At 42.0% G+C, this 27,502-nt stretch overlaps 1 protein-coding gene across 1 annotated transcript in view; it reads left to right on the top strand.

Annotated features, from left to right (window-relative positions):
* Window positions 1-19,948, top strand: part of cab39l (calcium binding protein 39-like) — a 57,594-nt gene extending 37,646 nt beyond the window's left edge. The window contains exons 2-9 of the mRNA XM_061889752.1: window positions 2,308-2,429; window positions 2,498-2,662; window positions 2,728-2,846; window positions 12,007-12,175; window positions 14,231-14,290; window positions 14,359-14,424; window positions 14,494-14,637; window positions 19,693-19,948. Of these exons, the coding sequence (XP_061745736.1) occupies window positions 2,328-2,429; window positions 2,498-2,662; window positions 2,728-2,846; window positions 12,007-12,175; window positions 14,231-14,290; window positions 14,359-14,424; window positions 14,494-14,637; window positions 19,693-19,872 (1,005 nt within the window). The 5' untranslated portion in view covers window positions 2,308-2,327 and the 3' untranslated portion in view covers window positions 19,873-19,948. The remainder of the gene's footprint in view (window positions 1-2,307; window positions 2,430-2,497; window positions 2,663-2,727; window positions 2,847-12,006; window positions 12,176-14,230; window positions 14,291-14,358; window positions 14,425-14,493; window positions 14,638-19,692) is intronic.
* The last annotated feature ends 7,554 nt before the right edge of the window (window positions 19,949-27,502 follow it).

The following is a 27,502-nucleotide window of genomic DNA, read 5'->3' on the forward strand; positions in this document are numbered from 1 at the left end:
CCTCCTCAATCCCACCAACACGTCTTCCTATGAGGAAGCAGTGCCTGGGGAATCTGTGGTGGACTCTCCTATTTCTGGGGCTGAGGTCGCTGAGGTAGTTAAAAAGCTCCTCGGTGGCAAGGCCCCAGGGGTGGACGAGATCCGCCCGGAGTTCCTTAAGGCTCTGGATGCTGTGGGGCTGTCTTGGTTGACAAGACTTTGCAGCATCGCGTGGACATCGTGGGCGGTACCTCTGGATTGGCAGACCGGGGTGGTGGTTCCTCTCTTTAAGAAGGGGGACCGGAGGGTGTGTTCCAACTATCGTGGGATCACACTCCTCAGCCTTCCCGGTAAGGTTTATTCAGGTGTACTGGAGAGGAGGCTACGTCGGATAGTCGAACCTCGGATTCAGGAGGAACAGTGTGGTTTTCGTCCTGGTCATGGAACTGTGGACCAGCTCTATACTCTCGGCAGGGTTCTTGAGGGTGCATGGGAGTTTGCCCAACCAGTCTACATGTGCTTTGTGGACTTGGAGAAGGCATTCGACCGTGTCCCTCGGGAAGTCCTGTGGGGAGTGCTCAGAGAGTATGGGGTATCGGACTGTCTTATTGTGGCGGTCCGTTCCCTGTACGATCAGTGCCAGAGCTTGGTTCGCATTGCCGGCAGTAAGTCGAACACATTTCCAGTGAGGGTTGGACTCCGCCAAGGCTGTCCTTTGTCACCGATTCTGTTCATAACTTTTATGGACAGAATTTCTAGGCGCAGTCAAGGCGTTGAGGGGTTCCGGTTTGGTAACCGCAGGATTAGGTCTCTGCTTTTTGCAGATGATTTGGTCCTGATGGCTTCATCTGACCGGGATCTTCAGCTCTCGCTGGATCGGTTCGCAGCCGAGTGTGAAGCGACCGGAATGAGAATCAGCACCTCCAAGTCCGAGTCCATGGTTCTCGCCCGGAAAAGGGTGGAGTGCCATCTCCGGGTTGGGGAGGAGACCCTGCCCCAAGTGGAGGAGTTCAAGTACCTAGGAGTCTTGTTCACGAGTGAGGGAAGAATGGATCGTGAGATCGACAGGCGGATCGGTGCGGCGTCTTCAGTAATGCGGACGTTGTACCGATCCGTTGTGGTGAAGAAGGAGCTGAGCCGGAAGGCAAAGCTCTCAATTTACCGGTCGATCTACGTTCCCATCCTCACCTATGGTCATGAGCTTTGGGTCATGACCGAAAGGATAAGATCACGGGTACAAGCGGCCGAAATGAGTTTCCTCCGCCGGGTGGCGGGGCTCTCCCTTAGAGATAGGGTGAGAAGCTCTGCCATCCGGGAGGAACTCAAAGTAAAGCCGCTGCTCCTCCACATCGAGAGGAGCCAGATGAGGTGGTTCGGGCATCTGGTCAGGATGCCACCCGAACGCCTCCCTAGGGAGGTGTTTAGGGCACGTCCAACCGGTAGGAGGCCACGGGGAAGACCCAGGACACGTTGGGAAGACTATGTCTCCCGGCTGGCCTGGGAACGCCTCGGGATCCCCCGGGAAGAGCTAGACGAAGTGGCTGGGGAGAGGGAAGTCTGGGTTTCCCTGCTTAGGCTGTTGCCCCCGCGACCCGACCTCGGATAAGCGGAAGATGATGGATGGATGGATGGATATATATATATATATATATATATATATATATATAATATATATATATATTATATAATAAGAGAAATACTTGAATTTCAGTGTTCATTCATTTACACATATACACACATAACACTCATTGTTGATTTAAGGGTTGAATTATCCATCCTTGATCTTTTCTCTGTCACTATTTTTCTAACCATGCTGACTGAATACACTCTCTGATGATGCATTGTTATGTGGCATGCACAAAACTGCTTTCATCAAATGCACTAGAGTCTGGAATCTCCCATCTCTCCCTAGCATGGCCCAAAATGTACAGTACATGGCAGTATTGTCCTGTTTAAGAGTGTCACAACATTGCTGTTTACGGCAGACGAACTGCTTTACGGTAGACGAAAACGTGACTGCTGTTGTTGTGTGTTGTTACCGCGCTGGGAGGGGGGGCTGTAGAGGGCGTGGCCTCCAGCGCTGCCTTAATTTCAGGAGATTTTCGGAATAAAATTTGTCCCGGGAGGTTTTCGGGAGAGGCGCTGAATTTTGGGAGTCTCCCGGAAAATCCGGGAGGGTTGGCAAGTATGGCATAGGCACACTCACTATTGGGTCGAGTGTGTTCCATTTTCAGATTATTCACTTGCGAACTAAAAATGCAAAATGTTAGTAAGGACACGAACTGAGTCCAGACCTTACCCTTATTGCCCCATGTGTGCACTTCCCAGGACCTGAGTGTGCGTCCATCATGCCTCTGTTTGGTAAATCCCACAAGACTCCGATGGAGCTCGTCAAGATCTTGAAGGAGAACTTGAACGTGCTGATCAAGCAGGACAAAAAGACGGACAAGGTAGGAGGACGCCGGTAAGAAATAAGTTGTTGAGGTCAGGTATACAAATGCCTAAATTTGTCATGCAGGCGTCCGAGGAGGTGTCAAAGTGTCTGGTGTCCATGAAGGAGATCCTGTACGGCAGCAACGACAAGGAGCCGCACACGGAGACGGTGGCCCAGTTGGCCCAGGAGCTCTACAACAGTGGCCTGCTCATCACGATGGTGGAGCACCTGCACGTCATCGACTTTGAGGTGAGAAGCGCAAGGAACACGTCGTCGCGCCGAGGCTCGCTTCATGGTCTGCTTTGCGGTTTCAGGGCAAAAAGGACGTGTGTCAGATCTTTAACAACATCTTGAGGAGGCAGATTGGAACCCGGTGTCCCACTGTGGAATACTTCTGCTCTCATCTGGAAGTTCTCTTTATCCTGTTGAGCGGGTAAGTCTCACCCGGGGCTGGACTGTAAGACTTTAGCGACGTGTATTGCAAAAAAAAAAAATGTCTTTGTTAGTTACAAGAGAAAACTTTGATACCATTAATTTGTCCGTGTTCTAAAAGACATAAGATTAGCCTCCTAAAGACGACTGAAGCAACATCAACACTTAGCACCGTGCAGCACAAAGATCATGTGGCAAAGGTGAAGTGAAGTGAATTATATTTATATAGCGCTTTTCTCTAGTGACTCAAAGCGCTTTACATAGTGAAACCCAATATCTAAGTGACATTTAAAGCAGTGTGGGTGGCACTGGGAGCAGGTGGGTAAAGTGTCTTGCCCAAGGACACAACCGCAGTGACTAGGATGGCGGAAGCGGGAATCGAACCTGCAACCCTCAAGTTGCTGGCACGGCCACTCTACCAACCGAGCTGTGCAAAAGACGTCTCACTCTGTCTTCAGACTAACCTTTTTATCATTACCGTCTGGAATTCATTTATTTGCAAATAGCAAAGACATTACACAGGGAACCAGTGCAAACTCTGAAGAATTGGCGTTATATGCTGGCGTTTCCTGGTCCCTGTTAAAAGTCGTGCTGCCGCGTTCTGGACTAACTGCAACCGGGAGAGAGCTTTTTGGCTAATGCCAGCATAAAGTGAATTGCAGTACTCCAGGCGACTCGAAATAAAAGCATGCATGACTTGTTCAAAAAGGTTAAAAGATTAAAACGGTTTTACCTTTACTAAAAGACAAAGGTGATAAAAGCACGATTTTAAAACGCCATTGACTTGTTTGGCAAGTTTAAAATCACTGTCTGTAGTGACGCCAAGGCTGGTGACTTTGGGACGCACATCATTTTGCAATGGTCCCAATTCAGTGAGGGCCGTTTTTCCGTCATTCATTATTAAACCCAATATCTAATTTTTACATTTAAACCAGTGTGGGTGGCACTGGGAGCAGGTGGGTAAAGTGTCTTGCCCAAGGACACTACGGCAGTGACTCGGATGGCGGAAGCGGGGATCGAACCTGCAACCCTCAAGTTAATGGCACAGCCGCTCTACCAACCGAGCTATACCGCCCCAGTGGGAATTGTTTTTGGCGAACATTAGTGGCCACACTAATCCATTCAGGTAAGCTCATGACGCAGTGAATTGAATTATACGGACACGTTTGTTACTGTATACTTTGTAACACACTTCTGCCTCGAATACGGTGTGTGTGTGTGTGTGTGTGTGTGTGTGTGTGTGTGTGTGTGTGTGTGTGTTTGTGTGTGTGTGTGTTTGTGTGTGTGTGTGTGTGTGTGTGTGCGTGTGTGTGTGTGTGTGTGTGTGTGTGTGTGTGATATGCAACTATAAATATTGATACTTTAAATTGACAAATGTCATGTTTAAGACATTTGGGACATTTCCCGGTTCAATCCCCACCTTCTACTATCCTAGTCACGTCCGTTGTGGCCTTGGGCAAGACACTTCACCCTTGCTCCTGATGGGTCCTGGTTAGGGCCTTGCGTGGCAGCTCACGCCATCAGTGTGTGAATGTGTGTGTGAAGGGGTGAATGTGGAAATAGTGTCAAAGCGCTTTGAGTTCCTTAAAAAGGTAGAAAAGCGCTATACAAGTATAACCCATTTACCATTTAAGACTACGTTATCAAACCATCCATCCAATTTCTACTGCTTTTCCCTTTTGGGGTCGAGGGGGTTCTGTAACCTATCTCAGCTGTATTCGGGCAGAAGGCGGTGTACACTCTGGACAAGTCGCTACCTCACAGCAAGGCCAACACAGATAGACAAAGCTTCTGAATTATTGTCCGTTACGCCCCTCTGGGAAAGAAAAACATTTGTACCCCACTTTTTGCCGCGACTATAAATTATATATAATTTTGTCTATAATTAGTTACAAGTACACCTCTGCATAACATTGTATCCTTAGTATCATTAAAAAAACAAAAAAGAATCAAGAAATATAGATTGACTTGCAACAAAAAAATAACTATTAGCATTTTTTTTACTCTGCAACGGAAAATATTTATTGTGCATTAATTTGCCTGAAATTTTTTTACCAATTTGAAACTCCATCCATTTTCTACCGCTTGTCCCGCGGGGTGTTCTGTAACCTATCTCAGCTGCATTCGGTTGGAAGGCGGCGTACACCCTGGACAAGTCTCCACCTCACCGCAGGGCCAACACAGATAGACAGACAACATTCACACTCACATTCACACACTAGGGCCAATTTAGTGTTGCCAATTAACTTACCCCAGGTGCATGTTTTCGGCGGTGAGAGGAAGCCGGAGTACCCGGAGGGAACCCACGCAGTCACGGGGAGAACATGCAAACTCCACATGGAAAGATCCCGATCCTGGGATTGAACCCAGGACTACTCAGGACCTTCGTATTGTGAGGCACATGCACTAACCCAGGGGTAGGGAACCTATGGCTCTAGAGTCAGATGTGGCTCTTTTGATGACTGCATCTGGCTCTCAGGTAAATCTGAGCTGGCATTGCTTAACACGATAAGTAATGAATAATTCCACTTGTAATCACAGTGTTAAAAATAATTTTCAAAATATAAAACATTCTCGTGCTTTTTTAATCCATCCATCCGTTTTCTATCACACCTGTTCAAGAAGTTGCGTTAATGGTAAGAAGTTATTTATTTATTATTGGTTAGTGTGGGGCTTGCCCTCCTGGGGGTTATTCAGACCACCAAGCACAGACATGAGAGCCTGTTTCAGGGTTACAATATTGTTTTATTTTTCAATAAGTCTCTCAGTTGCTTTCTAGCAATGGTCTTTGTCTCTTTTGTTCTCGCTCGCACTCTGACTCCAGCCCCAACCCCGTCTCTCCTCCTGGCTGCTGCTTATAACATAGCGACAGGTGATTAGATAACAGTGCCCAGGTGGTCCATCTACGCACCTGTCGCTGATTTCGACCCCGATCCTGGCAACACCCCGCTTCGCTGCAGGCCCGCAGGCCACACCCTCTCCACAGTTAGCTTAGGAATAACAATTTTATTTATTTATTTATTGACTTATTATACTCTAGAAATGTTGGTCTTACTTAAAAATGCAAGCGTTTAGTTGTGTTCAGTGTTAAAAAAAATATTACATCGCTCTTACAGAAATACATTTTAAAATATTTGTCTTCTCTGGATTCTCTCTGCCAAAAAGGTTCCCGACCCCTGCACTTAACCCTGTACCACTGTGCTGCACTTTGTTTTTTACCCATTCACACACTGAAGGCGGGAGCTGCCATGCAAGGCGCTAACCACGACCCATCAGGAGCAAGGGTGAAGTGTCTTGCTCAAGGACACAATAGACGTGACTAGGTTGGGAGAAGGTGGGGATCGAACCAGGAACCCTCAGGTTGCTGGCACATCCACTCTCCCAACTTCACCACGCCATAATTTGAAACTGAAAAATATAATTAAATAAACTCAATAAATAATGATAAATTCAATTGATCACACATTTACTCAGGAGCACAATATGTAACACATTTTACCAACAAAAGAACAATTCCAGCAATTTTGGGGATGTATTTATTTTTTTTAATTTTTTTTAAATCAAAATGAGGAAGTTGGGATTTTTTGCTACGTTTTGTAGTGCACAGCTTTTTGAAGCATGATACTCATACAGCATGTTCGCCCGGATCGCACTTTCTCCCACTGTTGGAGAAGAAGTGAACGAAGGACACTTACCACGTATATTGTGCGCTATAGTAGTGTGCCTAGCACGGTGCACCCAGGGGTTAGTGCGTGTGTCTCACTGTAAGAAAGTCCTGTGTTCGATCCCGGACTTAATGTGTGGAGTTTGCATGTTCTCCCCGTGACTGCGTGGTACTCCAACTTCCTCCCAGCTCCAAAGACATGCACCTGGGGAGAAGTTGGCTATACCGCCCGAATGCAGCTGCAATGGGCTCAGCTCCCCCGTGACCCAGAAAGTTACAAGCGGTAGAAAATGGATGGATGTGTGCTTTGCTGTTGCATAACTCCTCGTAGCTTATGGCTGTGATTGACGCTCCAGTCTTCCAGCCTTGTGCATGGAAATGACACAATAATGGAAAGAAAATTAAAGTTAATTTCCCCTCGGGGATTATCACAGAGTTTCTGATTCTGATAACAACAGCTTTAATAACTATAAAGAGCTGTGAGCAAAATTACTTTTGTAAAATAATTTTGGCAGTGAATTTCCAGCACACGTTATTTGAAACTATTGCATCATGTTCTTCAGTACAGATGTCTTGTTCCTCCCTCGACAAAAAAATACATATTTCATCAATGAATCTTATTTTGATGTTTTCATCTCACTTATTACAAGTGTAACATTTAAATTAGGGGTGTCAAACATAAGGCCCGGGAACAGATTTTATCCGTCCCGCAAGATGAGTTAGCTAGGTATAAAAATGAGCTGCAATTTTTTTTAAATGAAAGAAGCTGCTGTCTTCAAGGCCTACTAAAATGAGATTTTCTTATTTAAACGGGGATAGCAGGTCCATTCTATGTGTCATACTTGATCATTTCGAGATATTGCCATATTTTTGCTGAAAGGATTTAGTAGAGAACATCCACGATAAATTAGTTCGCAACTTTTTGTCGCTAACAGAAAAGCCCTGCCTTTACCAAAAGTCGGAGACGATGACGTCACCCGTTAAGGGCTCCTCACATTGTTTTTAATGGGAGCCTCCAACAAAAAGAGTTATTCGGACCGAGAAAACGACAATTTCCCCATTAATTTGAGCGAGGATGAAAGATTCATGGTTGAGGGTATTGATAGCGAAGGACTAGAAAAAAATAAATACTAAAGTTAAGGAAAAAAGGCGATTGCATTGGGAGCGATTCAGATGTTTTTAGACACATTTCCTAGGATAAATCTGGGAAATCCCTTATCTTTCTATTGTGTTGCTAGTGTTTTAGTGAGTTAAATAGTACCCGATAGTCGGAGGGGTGTGTCCATGGGTGTTTTGACGCCAGTCTCTGAGGGAAGTCATGGCAGCTGCATGGACGGCGCAAGCTCCGCATATCTCCGGTAAGAGGCGACTTTTTACCACAATTTTCTCACCGGAACCTGCCGGTTGACAAGTGGTCGGGAACCATGTTTACTTGACCGCTCTGATCCATAGTAAAGCTTCACCTCCGGGAATTATAAACAAGGAAACACCGTGTGTTTGTGTGTCTAAAGGCTAAAGCTTCCCAACTCCATCTTTCTACTTTGACTTCTCCATTATTAATTGAACAAATTGCAAAAGATTCAGCAACACAGATGTCCAGAATACTGTGTAATTGCCCGATGAAAAGAGACGACTTTTAGCTGCAAGTGGTGCTGCGCTAATATGTCCCCTCCAACCGGAGACGTCACGCGCACGCGTCATCATTCCACGACGTTTTCATTAAGAAACTCCGCGGGGAATTTAAAATTGTAATTTAGTAAACTAAACCGGCCGTGTTGCACTGTTAATATTTCATCATTGATAAATAAACTATCAGACTGTGTGGTCGGTAGTAGTGGGTTGCTGTAGGCCTTTAATGATGATAAATGAATGTGTTGTGGCCGTTGCGGATGTCACTTTCAGGTTCAAACACTGATGATGTCTATTAAACAAGGCAAGAAGCAAGGAATTAAACAGAGACAGAATTCAATTTAGCTCAATTGAGGAGAAACGCATAGACACTGTCGTCCCACGCTCCGACGAAAGATTCTAGACGTCCTCTTTTATTTGGACTTTCTCTGATTACATGGCAACAGCTGTTTCTAAGGGAAAGGAGTCGTAAACAGCCATCGCATTTGGTTACAAAATAGTTCAAAGAAAAGGTTGAAAAACACTTCAAAGAAAAGGTGCCTGGAAGGGGGTCAGGCTCTGCCGCCTCTCCGCTTTGTAGATCTCGGGTCAAGACAAAATTTTCCCGTGGATTACAATACATCAAAGAAACCGACACGCTCATGTGGCTCCCCATCCTACACAGTGGAGTTTTACAAGCCTTTTGCTTGGTAGGATAAAAGACTGCTTTTGTCTGCTAGCTGGGAACTCATTGAAACACAGAAGTTTGTGATAACTTAGATACAATTATTCTGACAGTCACCATGAATTTTACCATGAATTGATTAACGTGTACCCCAACTTAAACAAGTTGAAAAACGTATTCGGGTGTTACCATTTAGTGGTAAATTGTACGGAATATGTACTGTACTGTTTCATATAATATATTATCTTCCTTTGCAATCTACTAATAAAAGTTTTAATCAATAAAAAAAACAATGCAGCTGTTCGATTGCTTTTCCAAACATGTCTTTAATGGTAAAATGCCGACATGAGAATGCTAAACAGGAAGTGCTTAAAATTTAATAATGGCTTTCATACTGCGATGAGGTGGCGACTTGTCCAGGGTGTACCCCGCCTACCGCCCGAATGCAGCTGAGATAGGCTCCAGCGACCCCAAAAGGGACAAGCGGTAGACAATGGATGGATGGATGGCTTTGTAAATACGCTGTGACAACGTCCTAGTTCATTGTGTTCTTCCTGGTGTTTTTGAAACTGCACCAGTTGTGTTTTGCCATGAGCAATATTTGTCATGTGTGTCCATTTTCAGAATGTGTTTGTTAGATTTTTGGCAAAGTAGAACAAAGGTAGCCATCTGAAGTCGTCTTTATTTTTAAGTTATCATCCCATGATTTTACCATTCCGGCCCACGTGGGAATAGATTTTCCTCCATGCGGCCCTTGAGCTAAAATTAGTTTGACACCCCTGATTGAAATAGTAATTTCATTTATATGGTGATTAGAGATGTCCGATAATATTGCGCTGCCGATATTATCGGCCGATAAATGCTTTAAAATGTGATATCGGAAATTATCGGTATCTGTTTCAAAAAGTAACATTTACGACTTTTTAAAACGCCGCTGTGTACACGGATGTAGGGAGAAGTACAGAGCGCCAATAAACCTTCAATGCACTGCCTTTGCGTGCCGGCCCAATCACATAATATCTACGGCTTTTAACACACACAAGTGAATGCAAGGCATACTTGGTCATCAGCCATACAGGTCACACTGAGGGTGGCCGTATAAACAACTTTAACACTGTTAAAAATATGCCCCACACTGTGAACCCACACCAAACAAGAATGACAAACACATTTCGGGATAACATCCGCACCGTAACACAGCATAAACACAACAGTACAAATACCCACAACCCATTGCAGCACTAACTCTTCCGGAATGTTACAATATACACCCCGACCCCACCTCAACCTCCTAATGCTCTGTCAGGGAGAGCATGTCCCAAATTCCAAGCGGCTGTTTCGAGCCATGTTAAAAAAAAATAATGCACTTTGTGACTTCAATAAAAAGTATGGCAGTGCCATGTTGGCATTTTTTTCCATAACTTGAGTTGATTTACTTTGGAAAACCTTGTTACATTGTTAAATGCTTCCAGCAGGGCATCACCACAAAATTAGGCATAATAATGTGTTGAATTGCTGACTGTTGTATATCGGTATCGGTTGATATCGGAATCGGTAATTAAGAGTTGGACAATATCGGAATATCGGATATAGACAAAAAAGCCGTTATCTGTTATCTCTAATGGTGATACAGTGGGGCAAAAAAGTATTTAGTCAGCCACTGATTGTGCAAGTTCTCCCACTTAAAATGATGACAGAGGTCTGTAATTTTCATCATAGGTACACTTCAACTGTGAGAGACAGAATGTGAAAGAAAAATCCAGGAATTCACATTGTAGGAATTTTAAATGATTTATTTGTAAGTTATGGTGGAAAAAAAGTATTTGGTCACTTCAAACAAGGAAGATCTCTGGCTCTCACAGACCTGTAACTTCTTCTTTAAGAAGCTCTTCTGTCGTCCACTCGTTACCTGTATTAATGGCACTTGTTTGAACTTGTTATCTGTGTAAAAGACACCTGTCCACAGCCTCAAATAGTCAGACTCCAAACTGCACTATGGCCAAGACCAAAGAGCTGTCGAAGGACACCAGGAAAATAATTGTAGACCTGCACCAGACTGGGAAGAGTGAATCTACAATAGGCAAGCAGCTTGGTGTGAAAAAATCAACTGTGGGAGAAATTATCAGAAAATGGAAGACATACAAGACCACTGATAATCTGCCTCGATCTGGGGCTCTACGCAAGATCTCATCCCTTGGGGTCAAAATGATCATGAGAACGGTGAGCAAAAATCCCAGAACCACACGGGGGGACCTGGTGAATGACCTGCAGAGAGCTGGGACCAAAGTAACAAAGATTACCATCAGTAACACACTACGCCAACAGGGAATCAATCCTGCAGTGCCAGACGTGTCCCCCTGCTTAAGCCAATGCATGTCCAGGCCCGTCTGAAGTTTGCCAGAGAGCACATGGGAGAATGTCATGTGGTCAGATGAAACCAAAATAGAACTTTTTGGTAGATACTGAACTTGTCGTGTTTGGAGGAAGAAGAATACTGAGTTGCATCCCAAGAACACCACACCTACTGTGAAGCATGGGGGTGGAAACATCATGCCTTGGGGCTGTTTTTCTGCTAAGGGGACAGGACGATTGATCCGTGTTAAGGAAAGAATGAATGGGGCCATGTATCGTGAGATTTTGAGCCAAAACTTTGAATGGTTGACCAAATACATATTTTCCACCATTATTTACAAATAAATTCTTTAAAATTCCAACAATGTGAATTCCTGGATTTGTTTTTCACATTCTGTCTCTCACAGTTGAAGTGTACCTATGATGAAAATTACAGACCTCTGTCATCATTTTAAGTGGGAGAACTTGCACAATCGGTGGCTGACTAAATACTTTTTCTGCCCCACTGTACATACTGATATTTATTGAAATTACAAAAAATATTGTGATATGATTTTTTTTCCCACCAGCTAGAGTCTCCCCACAAATAATTCCCAATACACACACTGCAGCACATATAGTTGACCACTTGTCATACACAGGGAAATTGATCTCCATGGGAGCAGTTTAGGAAAAAATCGAATGCAAATACCTACAGGAGGCCACTTTCTATTGGTTTTAACGCTTTGGATCTGTGACATTCAAAATTTGGACCCCACAGGACGAGTTAAATGTCAGGTTTTGGGTGCCACCAGGGAAGAAAAAACACACACTAGAATTGCGTCAGTGACTCAGATCCATTTTGGTTTGAAGGTACGAGGCACCGCAGGTGGCGCTCAACTGCGGCATCATGCTGAGGGAGTGTATCCGCCACGAGCCGCTCGCCAAGATTGTTCTTTATTCGCCTCACTTCCAAAAATTCTTCACCTACGTGGAAATGTCCACCTTCGACATCGCCTCTGACGCCTTCGCCACCTTCAAGGTACCTCGGCCCCTCTTTTCCATTCCCTTAACCTCATAAGGCCCAAGCTGTATGTTTACATGCTTTGTTTTGTTCTCTTTGCTATTTGGGCTTATTGGAACCTAATTAGAATAAAAACTAAAAATCATCTTTTGATACAGGCCTGGGCAAATTAAGGCCCGGGTGCCACATGTGGCCCGTTAAGCTTTTCAATCTAGGCCCGCCGGACATTCCCAAATATTTTTTTTTAGATATTTAAGATTGAAAGTCTAGCTGCCATTATGATGTGCAGTGTTTTCTAATGACTAAGTCTTGAACTATACAAAGTATTTCAATGGTTGGAATCTGCGCTTATGGATGATATACCAGTTACTATGCTAATCTAATTAGTTACTATGCTAATCTAATTAGTTACTATGGTCATTTACGTGACAGCAGCTCAGACGAGGCACTAAGCAGATTTTCACGACAAAGTTCTGAAGCTTAGTGATATATCAGATATACAGTGGGGCAAAAAAATATTTAGTCAGCCACCGATTGTGCAAGTTCTCCCACTTAAAATGATGACAGAGGTCTGTAATTTTCATCATAGGTACACTTCAACTGTGAGAGACAGAATGTGGAAAAAAAATCCAGGAATTCCCATTGTAGGAATTTTAAAGAATTTATTTGTAAATTATGGTGGGAAATAAGTATTTGGTCAACCATTCAAAGCTTTCACTGATGGAAGGAGGTTTTGGCTCAAAATCTCACGATACATGGCCCCATTCATTCTTTCCTTAACACGGATCAATCGTCCTGTCCCCTTAGCAGTTCAGTTTGTACCAAAATGGATACATGAATAATCCCTTAGCAGTCAAACAGCCCCAAAACATGATATTTCCACCCCCATGCTTCACAGTAGGTATGGTGTTCTTGGGATGCAACTCAGTATTCTTCTTCCTCCAAACACGACGAGTTGAGTTTATACCAAAAAGTTCTATTTTGGTTTCATCTGACCACATGACATTCTCCCAATCCTCTGCTGTATCATCCATGTATCCATTTTGGTATAAACTCAACTCGTCGTGTTTGGAGGAAGACGAATACTGAGTTGCATCCCAAGAACACCATACCTACTGTGAAGGATGGGGGTGGAAACATCATGCTTTGGGGCTGTTTTTCTGATGAGGGGACAGGACGATTGATCCGTGTTAAGGAAAGAATGAATGAGGCCATGTATCGTGAGATTTTGAGCCAAAACCTTCCATCAGTGAGAGCTTTGAATGGTTGACCAAATACTTATTTTCCACCATAAGTTACAAATAAATTCTTTAAAATTCCTACAATGTGAATTCCTGGATTTCTTTTTTTGGGACATTCTGTCTCTCACAGTTGAAGTGTACCTATGATGAAAATTACAGACCTCTGTCATCATTTTAAGTGGGAGAACTTGCACAATCGGTGGCTGACTAAATACTTTTTTGCCCCATTGTATCAAATTGTAGGTAGGTTTATTGTGTACCCTTCGTGTTTGTATTTCACTGTTAGTTGCATTTTTGTCGCTTTTCACTTGATTGTAAAATATCTCGATCGTTCATATTTTGTCAAAATTTAGTGTTTTATCGTTCATAGAAAACTGTAAACTTCCAATACGTTTTTTTAAGGTGGTCTGTCATCACGTTTTTAGCATACATTATTTTTTAAGTTTTGTATAAGTGTTCTTAAAAATAGATATACCGGCCCTCAGACACATTTTTTTCTCTAAATGTGGCCCCCGAGTCAAAATAATTGTCCAGGCCTGTTTTGATATAATGTACTTAGTCCATAGGTAACAAACGTGTACTTCATGTTTAGTGACATGCTCATTTTTATTTTTACCCTTTTTTTTTCTAAACTCCCATTGTATGTCATACTCTTCCCACACCACCAGATGGCAGTATAAGTGTCCATACTAGTGGCCATAAGACCCCAATTCAGTAGTGTAAACAATTTTGGAAATAAGAGCGAAAATGTGCTGTCCACGCATGTGGCCACTAAGCCTTTTTAAGGGCCCGTTTTGTGATGTGAGACTCAGCAGGTTGGTTTCGCTTGCAGGATCTACTGACGAGGCACAAAGTCCTGGTGGCGCAATTTCTGGAGCAGAACTACGATGCCGTGAGTGATGGCGGCCCGGCCCGGTCCAAACGGCGTGCCGTGTGTTGAACTGCCATGTGTCTCCGCAGGTGTTTACGGGCTACGAGAAGCTGCTGCACTCTGAGAACTACGTCACCAAAAGGCAGTCTCTAAAGGTTGGTACGCACCCGCCAGCAATGGTCGCCGCACGCTTTGTCACGTGACCTGGCGAGCCTCTCCCGCAGCTTTTGGGCGAGCTGCTGTTGGACCGACACAACTTTACGGTGATGACGCTCTACATCAGCAGGCCGGAGAACCTCAAGATGATGATGAACCTGCTCAGACACAAAAGTGGCAACATCCAGTTTGAGGCCTTCCACGTCTTCAAGGTAGGACCGACACACACACACACCTGGAAGTACTGCGCTTCTGTTTCCCACCTTAGTGCAACCGTCCTCCACAAGGGGGCAGTGGTGAGTCAAATGTTGGACAACCTGTTTATGTCAACAAACTGAAGTTCCAGTGCACCAGTGGCTTAAATTGTTCTAATTTCTCTTATTAAAAATATTGTTCTCCTTCTTTATATTGAGTGCCATATAATATTAAGTATAAAATGTGTTTTATTCACAATAAATTTATATTGTAATTTATTGTATTTACCTTCTAACTAATCCATTCTTGCCAACCTTGAGCCCTCCGATTTTGGGAAATTTGGGGGGGGACATATATTTTCAAGTATTTATTAATTTATATATATTGATTGGCAACACTACTAAATTGACCCTAGTGTGTGAATGTGAGTGTGAATGTTGTCTGTCTATCTGTGTTGGCCCCGCGATGAGGTAGCGACTTGTCCAGGGTGTACCCCGCCTTCCGCCCGATTGTAGCTGAGATAGGCTCCAGCGCCCCCGGCGACCCCGAAGGGACAAGCGGTAGAAGATGGATGGATGGAGATATATATATATATATATATATATATATATATATATATATATATATACATATGTGTGTGTGTATATATATATATGTGTATATATATATATGTGTGTATATATATATATATATATATATATGTATATATATATATATATATATGTATGTATATATATATGTATATGTATATGTATGTATATATATATATATATATATATATATATATATATATATATATATATGATATATATCTGTGTGGAGTTTGCATGTCCTCCCCGTGAATGCGTGGGTTCCCTCCGGGTACTCCGGCTTCCTCCCACTTCCAAAGACATGCACCTGGGGATAGGTTGATTGGCAACACTAAATTGGCCCTAGTGTGTGAATGTGAGTGTGAATGTTGTCTGTCTATCTGTGTTGGCCCTGCGATGAGGTGGCGACTTGTCCAGGGTGTACTCCGCCTTCCGCCCGATTGTAGCTGAGATAAGCGCCAGCGCCCCCGCGACCCCAAAAGGGAATAAGCGGTAGAAAATGGATGGATATATATATTTGTGTATATATACATATATATATATATATATATATATATATATATATATATATATATATATTTGTGTATATATATATATATATATATATATATATATATATATATATATATATATATAGGTTATGAGTTCAATCCCCGGCCGAGTCATACCAAAGACTATAAAAATGGGACCCATTGCCTCCCTGCTTGGCACTCCGCATCAAGGGTTGGAATTGGGGGTTAAATCACCAAGAAATATTCCCGGGCGCGGCACCGCTGCTGCTCACTGCTCCCCTCACCTCCCAGGGGGTGAACAAGGGGATGGGTCAAATGTAGAGGACAAATTTTACCGCACCTCGTGTGTGTGTGACAATCATTGTACTTTTTAACTTATTTGTAATCACAAATTCCCATCAAATTTATTGAATTCATGACAATGTATGAAAAACTGGAACATAAGTACTCCTTTAATAAATAAGTTTCTCGCATCTCGGTGAGGTTGCTCGCTGCAGTCAGACCAACTTTAGAACTGTCTGCATCACTTTAGTTACGATAAATAAATCCATTATTGACGTTTACAAATTGATTTTATAATTGTCCCTGTCCAAATTGCGATACATCTAAATATCGATTATTTCCCCCGCCTCTACAATCGTTACATCGTGTTGATGCATGTTGACACATTTTACCTGCGTTGAGAATTTGCAAGACGCAGGTAGAATGTGTCAACATGCATTGAATGTAGCATTCTCGCTAACAAGCTCGCAGCTAACGGCCCTCAACAGTGCAAAGCCACTTATAAGTCAGCAATTCTGGCCTTCATGGCGGCAAATACTTTCTTACAAGTGTCCATTATCATTTAGGAAAAGTTAAACATGCTACACTACTATATGCTAACTGCTAGCTAGAGTTTGTGAAAGTAAACATAAATATTGACAGAAATGATGCCAAGTAGAGATGTCCGATAAAATCGGACTGCCAATATTATCGGCCGATAAAAGCTTTAAAATGTGATATCCGAAAAGATTGGTATCGGTTTCAAAAAGTTGAATCCATGACTTTTTAAAACGCCGCTGTACGGAGTGGTGCACGGACGTAGGGAGAAGTACAGAGTACCAATAAACCTTAAAGGCACTGGCTTTGCGTGCCGGCCCAAACGCATGTTATCCACGGCTTTTCACACACACAAGTGAATGCAACCCATACTTAGTCAACAGCCATACAAGACACACTGAGGGTGCCCGTAAAAACAACTTTACAACTGTTGCAAATATGTGCCAAACTGTGAACTTACACCAAACAAGAATAACAAACAGATTTTTGGGAGAACATCCACACCGTAACACAACATAAACACAACAGAACAAATACCCAGGATCCCTTGCAGCACTAAATCTTACGGGACGCTACAGCCCCCACTACCACCACCTCAACCCCGCCCACCTCAACCTCCTCATGCTCTCTCAGGGAGAGCATGTCCCAAATTCTAAACTGCTGTTTTGAGGCATGTTAAAAAAAAATATTGCACTTTGTGACTTCAATAATAAATATGGCAGTGCCATGTTGGCATTTTTTTTCCATAACTTGAGTTGATTTATTTTGGAAAACCTTGTTACATTGTTTAATGCATCCAGCGGGGCATCACAACAAAATTGGACATAATAATGTGTTAATTTCACGACTGTATATATCGGTATCGGTTGATATCGGTAATTAAGAGTTGGACAATATCGGAATATTGGATATCGGCAAAAAAGCCATTATCGGACATCGCTAATGCCAAGTATTGTATCAGTATGAGGTCGACATTACAGCAATTAGATCGATATTTTTTATTATCTTTTGTTATTGTTTACAAACTCAGGATAAATGTCCCTAGACACAAGAGGACTTTAAGGGCAAAAACCAAAGAACTTAAGTCAGAACTAACAGTAAGAAATAATTAAAACATGAATCGATATTGTTGGACCGCCATCCTGTCTTTTTGTCTGATTACAATTGTGATCTTAAATTTTAACATCAATGATTGCGGGAATAAGCGGTAGAAAATGGATGGATGGATGGATTCAGAAAATTTGAAGTATTTAGCACTGCTTTGACCAATACTCCCGCGACCCCGAAAAGTTAAGTTAGTGTGTCACACACACACTAGTTGTGGCGAAATTTGTCCTCTGCATCTGACCCATCCCCTTGATCATCCCCTGGGGGGCGAGAGGAGCAGTGAGCAGCAGCGGTGGCCACGCCCGGGAATCATTTTTGGTGATTTCACCCCCAATTCCAACCCCTTGAGTGCCAAGCAGGGAGGTAATGGGTCCCATCTTTATAGTCTTTGGTATGACTCGGCCGGGGTTTGAACTCACAACCTACCGATCTCAGGGCGGACACTCTAACCACTAGGCTACTAAGTAAGGGACATGCGGTAGAAAATGAATGGATGTATGACCAATACTGCCTTTGTAGTACTGAATAGTTCCCCAAATTTGTAATATCCCCCAAAACTAACAGAGGTATAAGTGCTTAGTACATTTAAACAAAAGTGTAGATAAAAACATGCTAGAACAGAAAGTAACTAGATGTTATGATACTTATGATCATTAGTTCCAATAAAACAACAACTGGGAACGTCCGCAGCCAAGTTGAAATGTTTCTATTATTTATGTACCAAATAAAGTCAATTACATATCGTTATCGCAAAAGGATGCGATATATCACAATATACAGTGGGGCAAAAGAGTATTTAGTCAGCCACGGATTGTGCAAGTTCTCCCACTTAAAATGATGACAGAGGTCTGTAATTTTCATCATAAGTACACTTCAACTGTGAGAGACAGAATGTGAAAAAAAAATCCAGGAATTCACATTGTAGGAATTTTAAAGAATTTATTTGTAAATTATGGGGGAAAATAAGTATTTGGTCACTTCAAACAAGGAAGATCTCTGGCTCTCACAGACCTGTAACTTCTTCCTAAAGAAGCTCTTCTGTCCTCCACTCATTAACTGTATTAATGGAACCTGTTTGCACTCGTTATCTGTATAAAAAGACACGTGTCCACAGCCTCAAACAGTCAGACTCCAAACTCCACTATGGCCAAGATCAAAGAGATGGCGAAGGACACCAGGAAAAGCAACTGTGGGAGCAATTATCAGAAAATGGAAGACATACAAGACCACTGATAATCTCCCTCGATTTGGGGCTCCACGCAAGATCTCATCCCGTGGGGTCAAAATGATCATGAGAACGGTGAGCAAAAATCCCAGAACCACACGGGGGGACCTGGTGAATGACCTGCAGAGAGCTGGGACCAAAGTAACAAAGGTTACCATCAGTAACACACTACCCCGACAGGGAATCAAATCCTGCAGTGCCAGACGTGTCCCCCTGCTTGAGCCAGTGCATGTCCAGGCCCGTCTGAAGTTTGCCAGAGAGCACATGGGAGAATCTCATGTGGTCAGATGAAACCAAAATAGAACTTTTTGATATACACTCAACTTGTCGTGTTTGCAGGAAGAAGAATACTGAGTTGCATCCACAGAACACCACACCTACTGTGAAGCATGGGGGTGGAAACATCATGCTTTATGGCTGTTTTTCTGCTAAGGGGACATGATGATTGATCCGTGTTAAGGAAAGAATGAATGGGGCCATGTATCGTGAGATTTTGAGCCAAAACTTCCTTCCATCAGTGAGAGCTTTGAATGGTTGACCAAATACTTATTTTCCACCATCATTTACAAATATATTCTTTAAAATTCCTACAATGTGAAATCCTGGATTTTTTTCGTCACATTCTGTCTCTCGCAGTTGAAGTGTACCTATGATGGAAATTACAGACCTCTGTCATCATTTGAAGTGGGAGAACTTGCACAATCGGTGGCTGACTAAATACTTTGTCGCCCCACTGTATTTTCCAGGCCGTATCGCCCACCCCTAGTCCTGCTGGATCTTTTAAATGGCGCGTGAACTTCTTTTCGACATTTTCCTCAGGTGTTTGTCGCCAACCCCAACAAGACGCAGCCCATCATCGACATTCTCCTCAAGAACCAGACCAAACTGATCGACTTCCTCAACCTCTTCCAGAAGGACCGCTCGGACGACGAGCAGTTCAACGACGAGAAGACCTACTTAATCAAACAGATCAGGGATCTCAAGAAACCTGCTTCTTAGACCACACCTGTTTAAAAAAAAAAAGCCAACACATTAACTATTCAAAGAAAATCAACATATTTGTATTTGTTCTTTTGCTCCACTAAAAACGAGTGCAAGAATAGACGTCAATCACTTTGTGTTTCGTATTTCACGTTAGCTCGTTAGCATGTAGCTCCGATGGTCCGACAACAAACTTTATTAATCAAGTCGATCAAATCCTTTTTTGGAAGATGGACGCTGCACATTCTGCTTACACGAACACCAGAAGTGTTTCCAGCTCTCACGTGTGGGCGTCGTCTTACGAAACGTACGCCGAACGCTGCCGACAAGAAAGTGATCGACTCTTGATTTGCAAAAGAAAAAGCCTTTTAATTGGGCCGACCCTTAATTAACATCACTGATTCTTCTTGTCACGCCTCAGCACTTTCTGTATTTTAAATCATTTGTTAAGGTTTTTTTTTTTACACCCCCCCCCATCAATGTTCTGTGTTGAATTTGTTTATTAGATGGTGCGGAAAGAAAGTGAGTGAAGTTGTTTTTTTCTTGTGATTTAGATGATTTTGTTCATGTTGAGTGAAAAATTCAGAAGTGCCATTTTTAGTTTGCAGTGGGGTTTTTTTTGTGTTTGTCTTTCAAGGGGGAAGCTGTTGTGATCCGTCGCCCGGATCAAATATGGTTTTGGTTTTTGAGTCCTTTTGTGTTTTGTCGATCGTTTTGGACTCTTCCTGTTCTTAGTTTTTGCACTTCGTGTTTTATCTTGTTTCCATGGTTTCTCATTTGTCCCACCTGCTCTTGTTTGTTAGGCGCACCTTTGTTCTGATTATTGTTTGTATTTAAGCCTGCCTTCTCTCTTTGTTCGGTCTTGGTCCGTTGTTTGCGCCACGCAACATTCAGGTTGGTATTATCCCGTATGTCTTTACATGTGCTAAGTCTGGCCTTAGCTTCGCGTGCGCTCGGCACGTCACTTTTTGGACTTTGTCTCACTGCTAAGTGTTAGCCTAGCTCCTAGCCTAGCTCTTTTGCCTTTTGTGTCAGTGTTCTTTTATATTTTTTGTATTGAACCAAGCTCCTACCTGCCATCCTGTCCAATCTGGTCCATTTGCATCTTGGGGTGACTCCACACGCATCACAATGCGCGTCCAACGTGACAGAGAGCTAGGCTAACACTTAGCACTCAGACAAAGTCCAAAAAGTGACGTGCCGATCGCACACGAAGCTAAGGCCAGACTTAGCACATGTAAAGACATACGGGATAATACCAACCTGAATGTTGCGTGGAGCAAACAACGGACCAAGACCGAACAAAGAGAGAAGGCAGGCTTAAATACAAACAATAATCAGAACACAGGTGCGCCTAACAAACGAGAGCAGGTGGGACAAATGAGAAACCATCGAAACATGATAAAACAGAAAGTGCAAAAACTAAGAAGAAGAAGAGTCCAAAACGATCGACAAAACACAAAAGGACTCAAAAACCAAAACCATATATGATCCGGGCGGCGGATCACAACAAAAGCGTCATTTTCAAGACGATCTGCTCTAATTATCTCCTTTTTAGCTGAGTTTACCTCGATTAAATCTAGTTGAGGCTTGTACAGTAACATAATGAAACAGGAAGTAGATAAAATGTGCAAAAGAAGTGAAAAATGCTAAGCTTTAAGAACTCAAGTTTATAGGCCAGCGGATGTTTCATCACTTTCATGCCGCAAAACATGAAACATTATCTTCCGGGTGTCTCCCCACTGCACACCCCTTACTGTACACGACACTGAGAATCAATAAAAAGATGGGAACTCTACAAGGTGTTTGTATGTGGCTTATTTGTAGGCGTCCTTCTAACACTCCGATACTTTTTTAAAATTTTGTAAAAAAAAATGTTGTAATTCGTCATTCATTCAATCGATTGCAACTGGACTGTTTGGTTTGTCTTAGAAGACGTTTTGCCTCTCATCTAAGTCAGTTCGTACTCATGGAGTTCGAGTGGTCCGGTCTAGTTTTAGACCTAGTTTTTCCGGAAAGTACTCACTTGTTCCACATTTTATGATACAAACCCCGTTTCCATATGAGTTGGGAAATTGTGTTAGATGTAAATATAAACGGAATACAATGATTTGCAAATCATTTTCAACCCATATTCAGTTGAATATGCTACAAAGACAACATATTTGATGTTCAAAATCATAAACATTTTTTTTTTGGGCAAATCATTAACTTTAGAATTTGATGCCAGCAACACATGACAAAGAAGTTAGGAAAGGTGGCAATAAATACTGATAAAGTTGAGGAATGCTCATCAAACACTTAGAACATCCCACAGGTGTGCAGGCTAATTGAGAACAGGTGGGTGCCATGATTGGGTATAAAAGCAGCTTCCATGAAATGCTAAGTAATTCACAAACAAGGATGGGTCGAGGGTCACCAATTTGTAAGCAAATTGTCGAACAGTTTTAGAACAACATTTCTCAACGAACTATTGCAAGGAATTTAGGGATTTTACCATCTACGGTCCGTAAAATCATCAAAAGGTTCAGAGAATCTGGAGAAATCACTGCACGTATGCAATGATATTACGAACCTTTGATCCCTCAGGCGGTACTGCATCAAAAGCCGACATCAGTGTGTAAAGGATATCACCACACGGGCTCAGGAACACTTCATAAAACCACTGTCAGTAACTACAGTTGGTCGCTACATCTGTAAGTGAAAGTTAAAACTCTACTATGCAAAGCGAAAGCCATTTATCAACAACACCCAGAAAAGCCGCCGGCTTCGCTGGGCCCGAGCTCATCTAAGATGGACTGATGCAAAGTGGAAAAGTGTTCTGTGGTCTGAGGAGTCCACATTTCAAATTATATTTGGAAACTGTGGACGTGGTGTCGTCCGGAACAAAGAGGAAAGTAACCATCCGGATTGTTACCATCTGTGATGGTATGGGAGTGTATTAGTGCCCAAGGCATGGGTAACTTACACATCTGTGAAGGCACCATTAATGCTGAATGGTCCATACAGATTTTGGAGCAACATATGTTGTCATCCAAGCAACGTTATCATGGACGCCCCTGCTTTTTTCAGCAAAACAATGCCAAGCCACGTGTTACAACAGCTTGGCTTTGTAGTAAAAGAGTGCGGGTACTTTCCTGGCCCGCCTGCAGTCCAGACATGTCTCCCATCAAAAATGTGTGGCGCATTATGAAACGTAAAATACGACAAGACCCCGGACTGTTGAACAACTGAAGCTCTACATAAAGCAAGAATGGTAAAGAATTCCACTTTCAAAGCTTCAACAATTAGTTTCCTCAGTTCCCAAACGTTTATTGAGTGTTGTTAAAAGAAAAGGTGATGTAACACAGTGGTGAACATGCCCTTTCCCAACTACTTTGGCACGTGTTACAGCCATGAAATTCTAAGTTAATTATTATTTGCAAAAAAAAAAATAAAGTTTATGAGTTCGGACATCAAATATGTTGTCTTTGTAGTGCATTCAACTGAATATGGGTTGAAAAGGTTTTGCAAATCATTGTATTCCGTTTATATTTACTTCTAACACAATTTCCCAACTCATATGGAAACGGGGTTTGTACAACCTTTTTCCAAAATGGAATTATTCTCAGGGAATTCAATCGATCACAACTGGACTCCCAGCAGGCACAAGCCATTGATTATAGGTTTCTTTTAAACTGACTTTGAAACAATGTTGCAAAATAGTTGTGTTTGTAAATTGAGACAACGTTGATGTCTGACGCTGGATCCAAGTTGTTGGTTGGCTAAATTTCAATGACCAAATCAACCTGACATTGAATAATGTTCTCAAAAAGCATGTTGTTTCAACGTTGTATTTGTGCTGTAGGATATTGGTTGGAAAAAGACCATATTTCAAAGGTCAAATCAACGTCGGTCGGAACCTAATAATTAAATGTCGTCAAAAAACATGTTGTTTCAACGTTATGTTTGAGTTGCTCACTGTCAGGACCGGATTCTACAAGTTCTCAGCTTTGTTTTAATCTCTTGTGCCTGCTGGGCTGTGAGGTTTGTCTGAGAAGACGTTTCGCCTCTCAACCAAGTCGGCGTCATCAGTTCATGCTCATGGACTTCGAATGGTCAGGTCTAGTTTTATTATTATTAGATACAAAAAACATAGACATCTGAAACAGTTATCCAATGTATGCATCATAGTGTTTGTAGGCAAAGCTAATTAACAACACTTGTCCCCAACTACAACAACAACACAGATCCAACATCATTAAAACAGGAAAATAAAAATAATAAGGCAAAAATGAGTCGATAATAACATTATGTTATTATCGACGTTATGTTTGAGTTGCTCACTGTCAGGACCTAATTCTACAAGTTCTCAGCGTTGTTTTAATGTCTTGTGCCTGCTGGGCTGTGAGGTTTGTCTTAGAAGACGTTTCGCCTCTCAACCAAGTAGGCGTCATCAGTTCATGCTCATGGACTTAAATTGGTCAGGTTTAGTCCTAATCTTAGATCTGACCAGTTGCGATTGACTTGAATACCCTGAGAGAGTACAATGACCTGGATAAATGAGGAAATTCATAGACGAAATGGAATTAATTTATTTGCGACCCTGAAGAGAATAAGCGGTAAAAGATGGATGGATGTATTAGGTTAAACTTGAAAATGTATTCAAACCAAAAAAATTCACATGTACAAACCCCGTTTCCATATGAGTTGGGAAATTGTGTTAGATGTAAATATAAACGGAATACAATGATTTGCAAATCATTTTCAACCCATATTCAGTTGAATGCACTACAAAGACAACATATTTGATGTTCAAACTCATAAACTTTGTTTTTTTATGCAAATAATAATTAACTTAGAATTTCATGGCTGCAAAACGTGCCAAAGTAGTTGGGAAAGGGCATGTTCACCACTGTGTTACATCACCTTTTCTTTTAACAACACTCAATAAACGTTTGGGAACTGAGGAAACTAATTGTTGAAGCTTTGAAAGTAGAATTATTTCCCATTCTTGTTTTATGTAGAGCTTCAGTCGTTCAACAGTTCGGGGTCGCCACTCGTATTTTACGCTTCATAATGCGCCACAAGTTTTTGATGGGAGACAGGTCTGGACTGCAGGCGGGCCAGGAAAGTACCTGCACTCTTTTACTACAAAGCCACGCTGTTGTAACACGTGGCTTGGCATTGTCTTGCTGAAATAAGCAGGGGCGTCCATGATAACGTTGTTTGGATGACAACATATGTTGCTCCAAAACCTGTATGGACCATTGAGCATTAATGGTGCCTTCACAGATGTGTAAGTTACCCATGCCTTGGGCACTAATACACCCCCATACCATCACAGATGCTGGCTTTTGAACTTTGCGCCTATAACAATCCGGATGGTTATTTTCCTCTTTGTTCCGGAGGACACCACGTCCACAGTTTCCAAATACAATTTGAAATGTGGACTCGTCAGACCACAGAACACTTTTCCACTTTGCATCAGTCCATCTTAGATGAGCTCGGGCCCAGAGAAGCCGGCGGCGTTCCTTGGTATTGTTGATAAATGGGTTTTGCTTTGCATAGCAGAGTTTTAACTTGCACTTACAGATGTAGCGACCAACTGTAGTTACTGACAGTGGTTTTATGAAGTGGTCCTGAGCCCATGTGGTGATATCCTTTTCACACTGATGTCTGTTTTTGATGCAGTACCGCCTGAGGGATCAAAGGTCCGTAATATCATCGCTTACGTGCAGTGATTTTTCCAGATTCTCTGAACCTTTTGATGATTTTACGGACAGTAGATGGTAAAACCCCTAAATTCCTTGCAATAGCTCGTTGAGAAATGTTGTTCTAAAACTGTTTGACAATTTGCTAACAAATTGTTGACCCTCGTCCCATCCTTGTTTGTGAATTACTTAGCATTTCAACGAAGCTGCTTGTTCCCAATTAGCCTGCACACCTGTGGGATGTTCCAAATAAGTGTTTGATGAGAATTTCTCAACTTTATCAGTATTTATTGCAACCTTTCCCAACTTCTTTGTCAAGTGTTGCTGGCATCAAATTCTAAAGTTAATGATTATTTGCACAAAAAAAAATGTTTATCAGTTTGAACATCTATGTCTATGTTGTCTTTTTTCAACCCATATTCAACTGAATATGGGTTGAAAATGATTTGCAAATCATTGTATTCAGTTTGTATTTACATCTAACACAATTTCCCAACTCATATGGAAAGAAGGTTTGTACATAAGTATTCACCGTCTTTGCTCAATACTTTGTTGATGCACCTTGGGCAACAATTAAAGCTTCAAGTCTTTTTGAAAACAATGCCATTAGCACCTATCTTTGGGCACTTTTGCCCATTCCTCTTTGCAGAACCTCTCATGGTCCATCAGATTGATTGGGAAGTGTTGGTTTTCATCCAGGATTTCTTTGTACATTGCTGCATTCATCTTAGTCTAGTCAGGGAGATGACCAAGGACCTGTTAGTCACTCTGTCAGAGCTACAGGATTACCATCTCTGCAGCAATCCACCAATCAGGCCTGTATGGTATAATGTCCAGACGGAAGCCATTTCTCGGTAAAAAGTTTGCCAAAATGCACCTGAAAGACTCTCAGACCATGAGAAACAAAATTCTCTGGTCTGATGAGACAAGGATTGAACTCTTTGGCATGAAAGCCAGGCTTCATTCATGTTTGGAGGAAACCAGGCACGGCTCATCACCATCTCTACAGTGAAGCATGGTGGTGGCAGCATCATGCTGTGGGGTTGTTTTTCAGCAGCAGGAACTGGGAGACTACGCAGGGCAGAGGGAATTATGGAATAAGTCTGTATAATAACAAAATGTGGAAAAAGTGAAGCACTTGAATACTTTCCGGATGCACGGTCGATTGGTCAGATCTCGTGTAGTCTTAACGACATTACAGTCGTTACAGTGGAATTTCCCCTTGTAAGCATAGAGGTACTCTGTGGCAGAACCACCAATACCAGTGCACAATCAGTCAAATCTCCTGTGTTAGCATTCTATTCTGATCATTTGTGACCAAAATATTTCTAACACGTTAGTTGTCGGAGGGTAAATTACAGAATATTTTAGGAATTGTTGAAAGGACAGTGTTGTATGTTGGAGATAGGTGGTATCACAGACCACCACTGTGGCTGAAGTAACCCTTATCATAATAATACAAAATTATCATCATTATATTATTATTAGTGCATCTACTGGGCGTTTAGTATCCCCCTGTCTGTAGAGACGCCTCGGATTTGAACTTTAATCAAGGGTCTGTGAACGCACCCCAGTTGTGGGTTATAAATTACAAAAGTGAAACTTCAACATAACTGTCTTTCCACAAAAAAATGTATCATATTTTGACCTTTCTTCTATCTCTTCATCTTTGTTCCAAAACGCAGGTTGTGTGTGTGTGTGTGCGTGTGTGTCTGTGTGCGTGTATATATATATACATATGTATGTATATATATATATATGTATGTATGTATATATATATATATGTATATGTATATATATGTATGTATGTATATATATATATGTGTGTATATATATATATATACGTATATATATATGTGTATATATATATACGTATATATATGTGTATATATATATGTATATATATACATATATGTATATGTATATATATATATGTGTGTGTATATATATGTATG

Source organism: Nerophis ophidion, linkage group LG27 (genome assembly GCF_033978795.1).
Source record: "Nerophis ophidion isolate RoL-2023_Sa linkage group LG27, RoL_Noph_v1.0, whole genome shotgun sequence".
Lineage (NCBI taxonomy): Eukaryota > Metazoa > Chordata > Actinopteri > Syngnathiformes > Syngnathidae > Nerophis > Nerophis ophidion.